At 34.8% G+C, this 14,279-nt stretch overlaps 1 protein-coding gene across 1 annotated transcript in view; it reads left to right on the forward strand.

Annotated features, from left to right (window-relative positions):
* The window catches only part of ARAP2 (ArfGAP with RhoGAP domain, ankyrin repeat and PH domain 2), a 191,989-nt gene that overhangs the window by 139,735 nt on the left and 37,975 nt on the right, over positions 1 to 14,279 (forward strand). The window contains exon 27 of the mRNA XM_060091555.1: positions 9,044 to 9,183. Within this exon, the coding sequence (XP_059947538.1) occupies positions 9,044 to 9,183 (140 nt within the window). The remainder of the gene's footprint in view (positions 1 to 9,043; positions 9,184 to 14,279) is intronic.

Consider the following 14,279-nt stretch of genomic DNA (forward strand, 5'->3'; position numbering starts at 1 on the left):
GGAAGCACACTCTCTGTGACTCTTACAAGGGCACTAATCCCATTCCTGAGGATTCCACCCTTGTGACCTCATCTAATCCTAATTACCTCATAAAGGCCCCACCTCCTAAAGCCTGATACCATGTAGGTAGGTTTCAACATATGAATTGGGGAAACATAAACATTCAGTCCATAACTCTGTCCTTCATATCTTACAATTACACAAAAGTATTTTTACAAAATGCAAGCAGTTTAACAGCTTCTATATCATTCTGGTCTTACTAGCATCTAAATAAACAGAATATGTGTTCTTTTTGCTGTAGAAATTTAGCCTTTTAGACACCTTTATCTTGTTTAACTTCTTTCTTACTCCTACATATGATTTTGGCCACATCCTCTGTATACTGCTCAAAGATTGCAATAGAAATTCTCTCTCATCATATGACTGCTACAATCATCCCTGTCATAGAGCAGTGATTGTCAGGTGGGGGAGATTTTTGTCCCCCAGGGGGCATTTGGCAATGTCTGGAGATATTTCTGATGGTCACAAAGGGTAGGGTGGTGCTTCTGGTATTTAGTGGTTAGAGACCAGAGATGCTACTAAACATCCTACAATACACAGGAAGGCTCTTTACAACAAAGCATAATCTGGATCAACATGTCAATGGTGTCATGTTGAGAATCTCTGATTTAGATAACCTTTGAAATCTGGCCTAGCTCTTAAATTCTGTTAGTCTTTCATTTTAACATTGAGATAAAGGAAACGTATTGAGTTTATGAACAAATTCCTGCCTGCATTATGAAACACATTATAGGTTCTCATGGCTTCTTTTCTTTTAGAAAATAAGTCATCTTTTCAGGTAAATTTTAATTTTCTTGGTGAGAATTTTCCTTTTTCTAATATCCCTGAAAAATGTCTCTTAATTCTCCATGTTGCAAAAACTTAGCTCTTGTTTGAATGCTAGTGGACTGGCTATGTGAATAAAACCAGACAAGAATAAGATCTTAAAAGGCTATAATATAAAGGAAGGTTTTGTGCAGGTGGGCCTGAGGGATAACCCAAAGCAAGGATACCATTAAGTGCTGTATTAGCAATGTTAGATTGAGTGGGTTTAGAGCAATCACATCTGAGTAAAATCTTCATTAAGGGCAACAAGAAATGGTCGAGTGACAAACTATAAATTGCTCTAGCCACAAACTAGGTAGGAAGATTGGGCATTTAATTGGGCATTAAAATGATGCCTCACCTATTGTACGTGTCCTCTTTTGGGGGTTATGAGTGTGTCCTGTTGTGAAAGCATCAGGCTTCTGTAAGGTCTAGACAAAGCACCTTGCATAAAAACTGGGGAACCCAAGCAGTGGAAAGCAGATTTACATGATAGTTTCTGAGATTTGGATGAAATATTCTCTAGAGTAAAATGTCAGTAAACTCTTATGCTACTCTCATATCTCCTGCATTCCTCTGACAGGGTGGGAGCTATGAAACTTATCACTGCCCCTGCATTCTACCCTCCTCAGCTGGCCAAACCAATATGCAGCTTGTTATTATGATATCAGTAGTTCTTTCTACCAGGAAATTATGTCCCTCTGCATGAAAAACAAAGTCAGGTTTTAGAGTAACCCTCAGGAAATACATTAATTAGACCATTTCATATTAGTGGTTATGTACTTTTGGTCAGAAACAGGAGTACCTATAAAGTAAATATTTAACTTTCTTTTTTAGTTTTCTAGCCAATAACATTTTTATAAATGTTTTTAATCAGAGCTTGATTTATATTCAGATTGTCAAAGTAAAATCTGTATCATTATGGTTGGTTCTGCATCTGTGTGCATTTAGGATTGTCATTTTAAAGAAGGTTTGGCCTATTGTTTGTTTTTAAAATCAACTTTTAAAGTCATGATTTTTTCTTATAGTCATGTCTTACAGTAACCTGGGGATTCTAAGTACTTCTTATGGGGTACCCTGTGTGATAGATTTTAGGTTGGTTAGGTATTCAGTCTACTTTGTCTCTGTCTTGGCAAATGTCTCCTAAATCAATCATAGTGACCACCTACTCCAGAATTATTGCTCCATTCATTACATGCACTACTACTTAAAATTGGGATCTAAAAGGAAAATAATGAAAATAAATCAAATGTGATTTCTCTGTCAATTTGTTAGCAGAAAAACTGGAATCACCTCAGAAACACATGGCTCTTCACAGCAGAGAGGGAACAATGTTAAGGATTTCTTTTCCTTTCTTAAGATTTTCTTCTAACCTGGGGGCCAAGTGGAAATTAGCACAGTTTGAAACAAGGCTGATTGGTTACAACCATACTTTTCTCTCAGTAATGAATAGCTATTGTGTTAATATTTTCTTAAAACATAAAGTAGCACTGACACATCCTTCCCACCTGTCTCATCATACCTGACACCTAATTGCCACAAACCTTAGTGTCTGTCTACCTATCCCTATCTCTTCCTGTCTCTCCTTTATCTACACACACACACACACACACACACACACACACACACACACACACACACACACGACTTGCATTTCATTAATTGCATGATGGTATTTCTGATTTTATGCAACAAGTTATAGGCATATACTTGTGTTTGATACCACCTTCTTGCTTAATGAAAAATTTTATCAAATAATACGTTTAGGGGTTTGGGGTTGTTTAGGGGTTTTAATTTTCTCAATTTGTTCATTTTATCTCAATAGTTTAAAATATAGATATCACAAGAAGGAATAGACTTTAGAGTCAACCAACACTTAATTTCTGCTTATTCATTTAAGGTAATAAGGAAGCATACTTTACTTTTATACAAGTATGTAAGAGTAAGTGAATTTTCTGTTGCCTCTACTTAAAAATCAATTCTGTGTTTTTCAAAAGCAGCATTGTATTTCTGAGAAGCATTTTGGGCTATTGTCATTATTGTAATGAGGAGTTAACTAACTTGAAAAGAAAAATAATAGTCTGAATTTCTTTTCTACCCCATGGATTATGGCTGAGACATTGAGATAGGGAGAATGAAACTTCATTTAAATTGTTATTTAGACTTTCTCAGAGCTAATCATATTAGACCATCTTATATTATCATTATCTCATATTAAGTTTCAACATCTCTTTCACAAGTTAGCCATAAATTTATAGTTTCTATAAGGTTCCAGAATAAATAATTTTATGTTGCAGAAGTCTTATTTTAAGCACTAAAGTTCTTTAATATTACCCCAATAGAATGTGATACAACAGAATCAAGTTTTAATGATCTCAATGGGGAAGAACTACTTTTAAGATAGAAGATGTAACTCACATGAAGATGTGTGTGGGTCTCTAAATTTAGATAGCCACATATGACAGATGCTTTGGAATTAAATTTACATTAGAATAGAATAGTTCAAAATGCAACTGCTTCCAGCAAATTCAGACGTGGAAAGCTGAGCCATCCACTATCAACTAACTTAAGAAAATAAAAGAAAATTCCAGCAAAAATAGTGTGAGTTCATAAATCATAGTCTAGCTGAAATAATTTATATTCCACTCCCCATCATATCTTTTTAAATCCAAAGATGTGTAAAAGTTGAAGGTAAGATCCAGTCCACTTCAAGTGGAAGTATTTTCTCGGAAATTGATGATAGAATAGAAAAGTAGCGTTCTACTTTCTACAATTTGCTGCATTGTCAGTAAAATGGGGTGGAATCTCTGACACTTTTCTAGTCAATCCTCCAGTAGTAAGTATATTTACAATTTTACTGCTTAAGGATAATCTAATTACAAAAGGATGTTATTAGGCTGCTAGTTCTATTAAGCATTGCTTCTTCAATACAAGTAACAAAGGAAAATATACTGGGAATCAGGGCAGGGGGGTGGGTATTTGACTTTTCCTAGATTACTTTCAAGCAAGTTTGGTTTCTACTCAGTCGTAGAACTAAATTTCATTAAATACATTTTGAGCGAATGTCATGCAGTGTGTGAACTATATCAAATTCTGCTTCTTCCAAATTATAAAGAATATATGTGTTCTATATAATCAATATCAAACAAAGGAAAATATGGATAATTTTTAATTTGGAAGAAATTTATAGATTTCAGGCTGCAAATATTGCCAAATATCACTTGGTTGTGGCACATTTTCAAGAGGATGTCTCATGAAAACTGCTTGACTCCTTCAGCACTTAGAGTACATGCGCAGGGGTGGAACTTGGTTTTTCAGATAATGTACAGGCCTGAGAAAATAGTCTTTGCCAGCAAAAGAGGAAGGGAGACACATAGAGACCATGGAAAATAGACCCATTTGTTTTATATTCCCTTTTCATTGCTCAGATCATATATAAGAGATAAATTGTTCATAGTTACTATGCATTTACTGGGCGCCAGTTGCTGAGCTGATGGCTTTGCATACACCATGTCATTTAATCTTCCTAGCAGTCTTAAGGGGTTTTTTACTAGTACTCTCTAAGCCTTTTATAAATGGAGAAACTTGGACATGGAGACGTTACATAACTCCCTCAATGTGACCTGCTGGTAAGTGGAAGAGAAGATTTTAGTTTTTAAAACTCTTGTAAATTCAGTCTATAAATCACCAGGCCTTTGGAAGGGTAATTTTTTCTATACTGTTTACTACAGACTCTGCAGTACAGAAAAAAATGATGTCTGTCCTCCATTAGATAAATAAGCAATTACATTCTGCTTGCTATGTGCTAAGCACTCTTCTAAATACTTTACATACCAGATCTACTGGGTGATCACTGTATGAATCCCCATTTTGCAGCTGAGGAAACTGAGATTTAGAGATTACTACCTGGGATCCAGTGGAGGATGTGGTTGTCATTCAAGCCCAGGTAGTCTAGCTCCAGAGCAAACTCTTAGTCACTGTGCTATGTTAGTTCTCACGTAGGTTGGGGAGGAAAATTTAAAGCCCACAATTTTTTAAAAAGCAAACATGAAATTATTATTTTTCCAAGATCAGATGAGATTGGGTGCATTCAGGGTGGTATGGCCATAGACTGAAACTATTATTTTTGAGAGCAAACTTATGAGACAAACATGACTTTTCATGTATTCAATGCCTAAATTTTATCTTAGAGTTTTAAAGACATGAATAACAAGTATGGACTGGAGTAGTTAGAAAAAATCTTTAAGGATGAGTTGGGTCCAGAAGTTGGGGTAGAATTTGTATAGCACCAAGGAGAATGGAATTTCCCTTAGGTTCACTCAGATGATCAACTTCAGTCATGCCACAGAGACACAGATTGGTTTTCCAAACAGTGTATTATGATAAACTGACTTATAAATAAATATTATATTTTAACTTAATAGCTTATGAAGATGAGTAGGAGAAGTCTAGTTAATTATTTAGTCCTTGAAAAGTCAGGGAAGTTTAGGCTTTTAATGTTACATAAGTAAGACTTCAAATAGTAAAAAAAACAAAAATAGAGTTTTGGAAATGGGATTAACATGATAAAACAGTATTTGCATAGCACAAATCTGGAATTATATGGAGCCATTAGAAAAGCAGGACATGGAATTATAGAATCCTGGCATCTAGGTATTAGGTAGAAAAGGCAGGGGTTAGGGAGATGATATTGGAAAAGAAGTGGAATTGAACCCCAGAGAGAAGCTTTGAGAGAACAATGGCTGAACTGCTAGATGACTGGACATGAAGGATAAAGGGGGAATATGTATTCTAGAAATATCATTCCTAGTTTATGTCCCCCCCTGCTTCTCTCTCTTTGTGTCTCTCACTATCTCTGTCTGTCTCTGTCTCTCCTTCCTAAGACCCTCCAAGCTCCTCCACAGATCAGGTATTTTATTAGGATTAGGGGCCACTAGTTAGTAATTACTGTTTTTGTCTAAGAACTTGAGGTTTTTCAAATGATTTGGAAAACTGTTTTTTTTTCTTTGGGTGGGGAGATCAGTTTCATAGTCTCAGTAACATGATGTCTGTTCTGTTTAAATAAATAAATTTGACCATTCTGCGTGGTTTCATACATGTACTTTTTAAGGGCTTTTCTAATTAATTAATAACAAAATTACAGCACAATATAACTAAGAATACCAATCTGTTGTTATCTTACCCAGTGTTAACTCTAAAGAATCTTCACTGAACTCAACTGATACTTCCTTCCTTGTCCGAGCAAACACTTGGAGGGGGAAAGGGGTTTATGATTCTCTAAAGATAACAGTGTCTCTAGATCTTAAACTTTCTCCCCGGGATGAGGTAGAGGGAGTGAAAATATAAGTGTAAAGTACTCCACAGTTGAGGGACCTGGCGGTACTGGAAAAGCTTGGAAAAGTGAATTATTGGAAGCCATTTAATTCATATCCTTCGTTGTGTTACACACTGAGTCATGCACAGTGTCCCCAAAGTACATAGCTTCATCTTGACCCTTAAGCGATGGGTATTTTTTCTACTTATTTTAACATTGTGTGAGCTTTTAGAAATTCTTCCCAGTTCTTAGTATTTATCATGGAACTTAGTGTTTCAAGGTTCTTTTTGGTCTTTCCTTCTCCTTAACATATATTCCTCTCAAAGCCTCCTCCCGAGTCCCTTAATAATGTGTACAACAAGATTTAGCTAAGATAATTACATACGATTTTTTAAAATAAATTTTAATAAAAATGAAACCAAAGGTGTCAACAATAATTTTTTTTCCTAAGCCTGTTTTCTGTTTGACCTATGAGTGGTTTACTTTAACACTGGGCATACGATTATTTCTTATTGGTAAAATTAGAAAGCTTTATTAAATTGAACAAAAATCTTTAAAAAGTATAATTAGAAAGTGTGAATGGAATTGGTTTGGCTTAAGCAATATATAATATCTTTATCTCACAATTTGATTATAATTTAATGCTCTTAAAATACTTTACCTATTTCTAAATCAATAGTATTATAAATGCCTTTCTCCACTTTTCTGTTCTAAATCAGCTGAATCACTAAGCCCACCCAATGTTTTCTAAATTGCTTACCGTATTTCTCCTATCAGGATATATAAGCATTGTTTGTTAGTCCATGTTTACTCTGTATCTTACACTGCACTGCAAGTCCAGAAATCATCTCTTTTGAGGTTATTGTATATTATTAGAACCAAGTGCAGGGGCTTCCCTGGTGGCACAGTGGTTGAGAATCCGCCTGCCGATGCAGGAGACATGGGTTCGTGCCCCAGCCTGGGAAGATCCCACATACCACGGAGCGGCTAGGCCCGTGAGCCATGGCCACTGAGCCTGCGCGTCCGGAGCCTGTGCTCCGCAACGGGAGAGGCCACAACAGTGAGAGGCCCGTGTACCGCAAAATAATAATAATAATAATAAAAATAAAAATAGAACCAAGTGCATACTGGACTCTTAATACTTCATGAAGAATGAATTGATGTCATATGAATTTTGCTGAATACTACTTTTATATTTTTTCCTTGATCTTCCTATTGCATTAAAATACATCTTCTTTCACATCTTTTAATTGGAAAAGTGTTATTTTTAATTTAAATAGAAGTTATTTAGCTATAAAATATTACTTAAAATATTTTTCTATGGAATTAAATATTAAGAGATTATACCAGAAGACAAATTTTAACAGTGTATTTTTCAGAAACTATTTTAAGGTCACAGACCACCTAAAAATAACCTATTTTAGTATAACATTGCAATTAAAAGAATGTTATCTGTGACCAGTATGCAGATCATGAAAACTATTGGGGCTTGTCAGTTACTTTTGTTTGTGGTTAGGATCAGTGATGTGATTAATAATGGGGATTTTTGCTTCCAGGTTGTCATCCCATGTCATATTTGAGTTATAAGGCACTATTTCAATTTTTTCTAACTTTAGTCTTCTTATACTAACTATAATTGTGAACGTCTGTGTAGTATTTGCTGTATAAGTAAAGGTTTTCCCCAAACCAAGGGATGCTAGGTTTTAGATTAAGAGTTTTTCTTTCTAAAATCAAGTTATTTGTAAATTTTAGAAACTCTGCATGAATATTTTAAAATTGTGTCACCTTAATACCAGGAAATTGCTAAAAGCCCTCATCCTGATATAATGTCTCATGCTTCATCTTTTATGGACATGATCTAATATGAGGACAACAATCTGCAGGATAAGTGTTGTTACTCCTGTTTTACAGGAAAAGCAGGAGTTGACCCCAGAATGACCATGTCGTGGCTACTTGGCTTCAGGTTTCTTTTCTTTCCACTGTTCCTCAGTTCTCAAGTAGGCAGTTGAATACTGTTGGGATTTCAAGAAGAAAGCTGTAGACTAGAGATACAGTGATAAATTTATTCATGATAAATCTACACAAATTCAACTTTTTTTTTTTACCAAAAACATGATTTTTAATAAAACTGTTGAAATGATTTCTAACTGTGGGACACTGGCAGTATTGCACGAGCATTATTAGCAGTTTTGCCTTATTTACCCTTACCTGTTTCATAGGAATAGGAATTTCTCTAATGTCTCAAGAATTCCTGGATTCCTGAGACAGGATTCCAGAAGAGATTTCTCTTTTACCTGTGTATTTTGCATTGTTTATATGAGTGCTATTCAAAGAAATAAAATGCAAGCTGAGTATGTAATTTTAAATTGCCTAATAGCCACATTTTAAAATATATATATAAACATATATATAAAGAAAGAGGTGAAATTAATTTTACCTGTATCTTCTATTTAAACTCACATATCCAAAATAGTATTATTTCAACATGTAATCAGTGTTATAAAATTGTGATATATTTATTTTTTGGTACTAATCTTCAAAATATAGTATGTATTTTATACTCATAGCACATCACAGTTGAGACTAACCATGTTTCAGATGCTCATTAGCCAGTAGTTAATTGAACAGTATGGGCAGGCCTATGTATTATAAATAGATATAAATAGATCTGGTTACTGGATCTATGACTTATCCAACACTCCCCTGACACAAGGTGTTCCCAGAAATTAACTAGAGGCTTCTTAATGGTAGGAAACAAGTTATTACTTTATATCATCAAAACTGAAAATACAAAAATGTTTTATATTCTATTCCAAATAAATGAAAATGTACCCAACTTACAAAAGTAAATGTTGTACTTTACAGAGAGGAAGGCCCTGGAAAGTATCAAAGAGGGAGTCTTGAAAATCAAAGAAGAACCATCTAAAATACTCTCTGGAAATAAGTTTCAAGACCGGTATTTTGTTTTACGAGATGGGTATCTCTTTCTTTACAAGGATATGAAGGTATTTAATATATGTAGTATTTGAATACGTATATAGTTTTCTGTGAGTGTTAACATTCTTATTTCATGCCTCTCAGCCCTCTCTCTTGGAAGTCAAGGCCTCTAGTAAATAAAATGTACAGTAAGCTGATGATTACTTTCAGCCTCTGGGATATGACATTAATGCAACTAGTAACACAGTAAAGAACTCCATATACGGCCTTTCTGAGCACCTCATATTTTTTAGGGCAGAGATTGACTTAAGTTCTAAAGAAAAGTCTAATACGTGTTACATAAACTAGCATATAAATCAGCATCCCAGTCAATAAAATTAAGAGAATGTGTCATGCCTTAAGGCAAAAGTGGATTGAGTTTAGCAAGTGGAAATTAATAAAATGTAGAATAAAAAGGCAAAACCCAAATGCTAAATCTGATTAAAAATTAAATCTGATTAATATATTTCCTATACTCTTGAATGAATTAACTCATAATATTGTATTTATTAATTGAATCTTACTGATGTATCCCAATATGTTTGAATTCCCTAACAGCTTTTATTAATGAATTGAGGAATGGAGAGAGGACTTAGAGATGAAAAAGAGGGAGTAGGTATAAGAATATCAAACTTAGCATCAGAAAACCTCAAAACCGCCAAGTTGGTTGTGTGAATAAGAATCTTAAACTGTCATCCTCAATTTCTATATCTGTAATATGATGATGATAGTATGAGTCCTGCATGCCAGATTGTTGTAATGCTTAAATAAGAATATATATAAAAGTTCCTTTTCAACTGTGAAACATATATATATATATATATATATATATATATATGTATATTAGCATGCTCATCAAAACAGCCCACTAAGAATATGAATAGGGAAGTTCCCTTCTGAGAAAAATATATTCATAGTACATATATCTGAAAAGGGACTCATTTGCACAATATAAAGAACTCCTCCAAATCAACAATAAAAAGACAACCCAATAAAAATTGGGGCAAAGTATTGGACAGACATTACAGGAAGGAAGACATAGGAATGGCCAATAAGTGGTTGAACCAAAAGTGCTCAGCATCATTAGTTATCAGGGAAAATGCAAATTAAAACCACAAGATATACCATTAGTAAAACTAAAATCATAAGAGTGACAACATCTAATGTTGACAAGGACGTTGATTAACTAAAACCCTCATCAATAACTGGTGGAAGGGTAAAATCACACAATTACTATTAGAACTTTTCTGGCAGTTTTTAAAATTAAGTTATTCATACATCTACCCCATGATTCAGCAACTCTATTCCCAGGTATTATATCCACTAAAGCACTTGTTCAAGAATATTCATAAGCAGCTTTATTTATAAAAACCAAAACCTGTAAACATTCTAAATGCCCATCAATAGGAGAATGATATATTCAGACAATGGAATAATATTCAGCAATAAAAATGAACGAATGCAACCACATGGGTGAATGTTCAAATCCTTGCTGAGCAAAAAAGTTTGACCCAAAATAGTACCATATGAGTCTGTCTATAAAAGGTCTAAGAAGAGGCAAAATCATTTATGGTGATGGGAGTCAGAAAGTGTTTGCCTGTGGTGTGGAGAAGGTTTGCTACTGAAGCAAGGAGATAGGGTCAGTAGGGTACTTTCTAGGATAACAGAAATAAATGTTCTCTCTCCAGTTTTGGGTGGTGGTTACATGGGTATATACAGTAACATTTCTACTTCCTTGAGATTCAAGCAATATCCAAGCAATTCTTTTAAATGTGGAATGACAGCAGGACCTAAAGATACTTTTTACCATTGAATTCTAATATTCGCTTGAGTAAGCATTGCTTGCATATTTCAAGTGTGTGACGCTTCACTATGTTGTGTTTTGGAGATCTATAAAGAAGGACCAGACTAGTAACATCTATTATTTAATACTGTATTGTTATGAAGGAAGAATTATTAAGCAGCTTTCCAAAGTTCTATAGCCCCATTTAGTTGTGGCTTCTACTGAGCTCTCCACACACTGACCACTGTCCTGAATGTTCCTCCAGCAGGGAAGCCTCCAGGTAGGCATAAATAAAATTTAGTAGCATCCTACTTTGTGTATCCATTTCATGTTCATGTTCTTCAAGAACAGTGGAATGTCCAGGCAGGGAGCTAACAAAACAGCACTGAATTCCGCAGCCCTTATCCCTCTCTTCAGAGGGCTGTATTATATACTGGAAGTCACACTTTGTTACTCCATCTGATAAACCTAGCAGGGAATCTGTGTGGGTATCAAACGATTGTTATCATTTATTATCATTTTATATCATTCTTCACTTTTTTCAGTGCAGGAAGGGTGGAGTTTGCTGAAATAAGGCATTTAAGAATTTGGAATTATGTGAACCAAACACATCAGATTTGAAGGTTCATGAACTGTAGGTTTATGTTCATGAAAGGAAATGCTAAACTTCACAGCTGATTATTCTAGCCATCTAGAACTCAATCTGATTGAATTTTGTTTGGTTTTCTTCAATGCATCACCCACCTTGATTTTCATTAGACTCATTTCCTTCATCCTTGTCCTTCCACTTACATGTTGGTTAATTGTCACTTGTGTAGTTGGATATCTGCTTATGGTATTTTAAAATCATCATGGACTTTTTAGTCCCATTAAGGAACCTACGCTTCCATTGTGTAGCAACAGAAGGTTGCTAGAAAAAACTAGTAGCAATAGAAGTGCAGTCATAATGGCCCCAACTAACATTCAACCCATTAATCCATAAAAAGTAGAGTTCTATACATTTTGCTTTGATTATTGCACTTTATCTTTACAATAATCCTATGAAACTAGTGCTATAGTTATTCCCCCTTGACAGATGAAGAAATGTAGTGTACCAAGATATTACATAACTTGCCCAGGATCACTTAGCCTATAAGAGATACAGTCAGAATTCATTCCCAGATGTGTATTTCCAAAGGCTTTATGCAGGGACTTACTAAAGAAACTATAATTTGTATTATTTTGGCTTGGTGTTATTGCTGATGGAATTTTATTTAAAGAGGATAAGTTTTTTTCATTTTAATAGTACCAAATATTTTCAAATATGAAACTTTACACAATTCAGGTTTTTTATAATGTTTTTCCCCAAGCTGATGTAAATTTTAAAACCTGCCACAAGGAAGCCTGTTCATGGAGAAATTTTTTTAAAATGAAATGATTTCATAATTGAGCTAAAGAATCTCATCACTTAACAGAATGTTTTTAAGAATTTGTAACTTTTTGAAAGGATCATCCTGCTTAATCTAAAATGGAACAGGACAGAAAGCCCAGAGATAAACCCATGCACATATGGTCACCTTATCTTTGATAAAGGAGGCAGGAATATACAGTGGAGAAAGGACAGCCTCTTCAATAAGTGGTGCTGGGAAAACTGGACAGGTACAGGTAAAAGTATGAGATTACAACACTCCCTAACACCATACACAAAAATAAGCTCAAAATGGATTAAAGACCTAAATGTAAGGCCAGAAACTATCAAACTCTTAGAGGAAAAAATAAGCAGAGCACTCTATGACATAAATCACAGCAAGATCCTTTTGGACCCACCTCCTAGAGAAATGGAAATAAAGACAAAAATAAACACATGGGACCTAATGAAACTTCAAAGCTTTTACACAGCAAAGGAAACCATAAACAAGACCAAAAGACAACCCTCAGAATGGGAGAAAATATTTGCAAATGAAGCAACTGACAAAGGATTAATCTCCAAAATTTATAAGCAGCTCATGCAGCTCAATAACAAAAAAACAAACAACCCAATCCAAAAATGGGCAGAAGACCTAAATAGACACTTCTCCACAGAAGATATACAGACTGCCAACAAACACATGAAAGAATGCTCAACATCTTTAATCATTAGAGAAATGCAAATCAAAACTACAATGAGATGTCATCTCACACCAGTCAGAATGGCCATCATCAAGAAATCTAGAAACAATAAATGCTGGAGAGGGTGTAGAGAAAAGGGAACACTCTTGCACTGCTGGTGGGAATGTGAATTGGTACAGCCACTATGGAGAAAGGTATGGAGGTTCCTTAAAAACTACAAATAGAACTACCATATGACCCAGCAATCCCACTACTGGGCATATACCCTGAGAAAACCATAATTCAAAAAGAGACACGTACCAAAATGTTCATTGCAGCTCTATTTACAATAGCCCGGAGATGGAAACAACCTAAGTGTCCATCATCGGATGAATGGATAAAGAAGATGTGGCCCATATATACAATGGAATATTACTCAGCCATAAAAAGAAACGAAATTGAGCTATTTGTAATGAGGTGGATAGACCTAGAGTCTGTCATACAGGGTAAAGTAAGTCAGAAAGAGAAAGACAAATACCGTATGCTAACACATATATATGGACTTTAAGAAAAAAAAAGAAATGTCATGAAGAACCTAGGGGTAAAACAGGAATAAAGACACAGACCTACTAGAGAATGGACTTGAGGATATGGGGAGGGGGAAGGGTAAGCTCTGACAAAGTGAGAGAGGCATGGACATATATACACTACCAAATGTAAGGTAGATAGATAGTGGGAAGAAGCCGCATAGCACAGGGAGATCAGCTCGGTGCTTTGTGACCGCCTGGAGGGGTGGGATAGGGAGGGCTGGAGGGAGGGAGACGCAAGAGGGAAGGGATATGGGAACAGATGTATATGTATAACTGATTCACTTTGTTATAAAGCAGAAACTAACACGCCACTGTGAAGCAATTATATTCCAATAAAGTTGTAAAAAAATAAATAAATAAAATAAAATAAAATAATTCATACAAACTGGTAGACAGTAATAGTATCGAGAGCTTGCCTGAAAGACAGTGTCCTTTATTTTTGACATTTAAAAATTTTTCCCGTTTATTGAAGTATAATTGACAAAAATTGTATTTATTTGTTATACAACGTGATGCTTTTGATATACCTATACATTATGACATGATTACCACAATCTAAGCTAAGTAACATATTCATTACCTCACATAGTTTTGTGTGCACTTGTGGTGAGAACATTTAAGATCTACTCTCTTAGGAAGTTTCAAGTATACAATACATTACTGTTAACTGTAGTCACCATGCTGT

Source organism: Mesoplodon densirostris, chromosome 1, assembly GCF_025265405.1.
Source record: "Mesoplodon densirostris isolate mMesDen1 chromosome 1, mMesDen1 primary haplotype, whole genome shotgun sequence".
Classification (NCBI taxonomy): domain Eukaryota; kingdom Metazoa; phylum Chordata; class Mammalia; order Artiodactyla; family Ziphiidae; genus Mesoplodon; species Mesoplodon densirostris.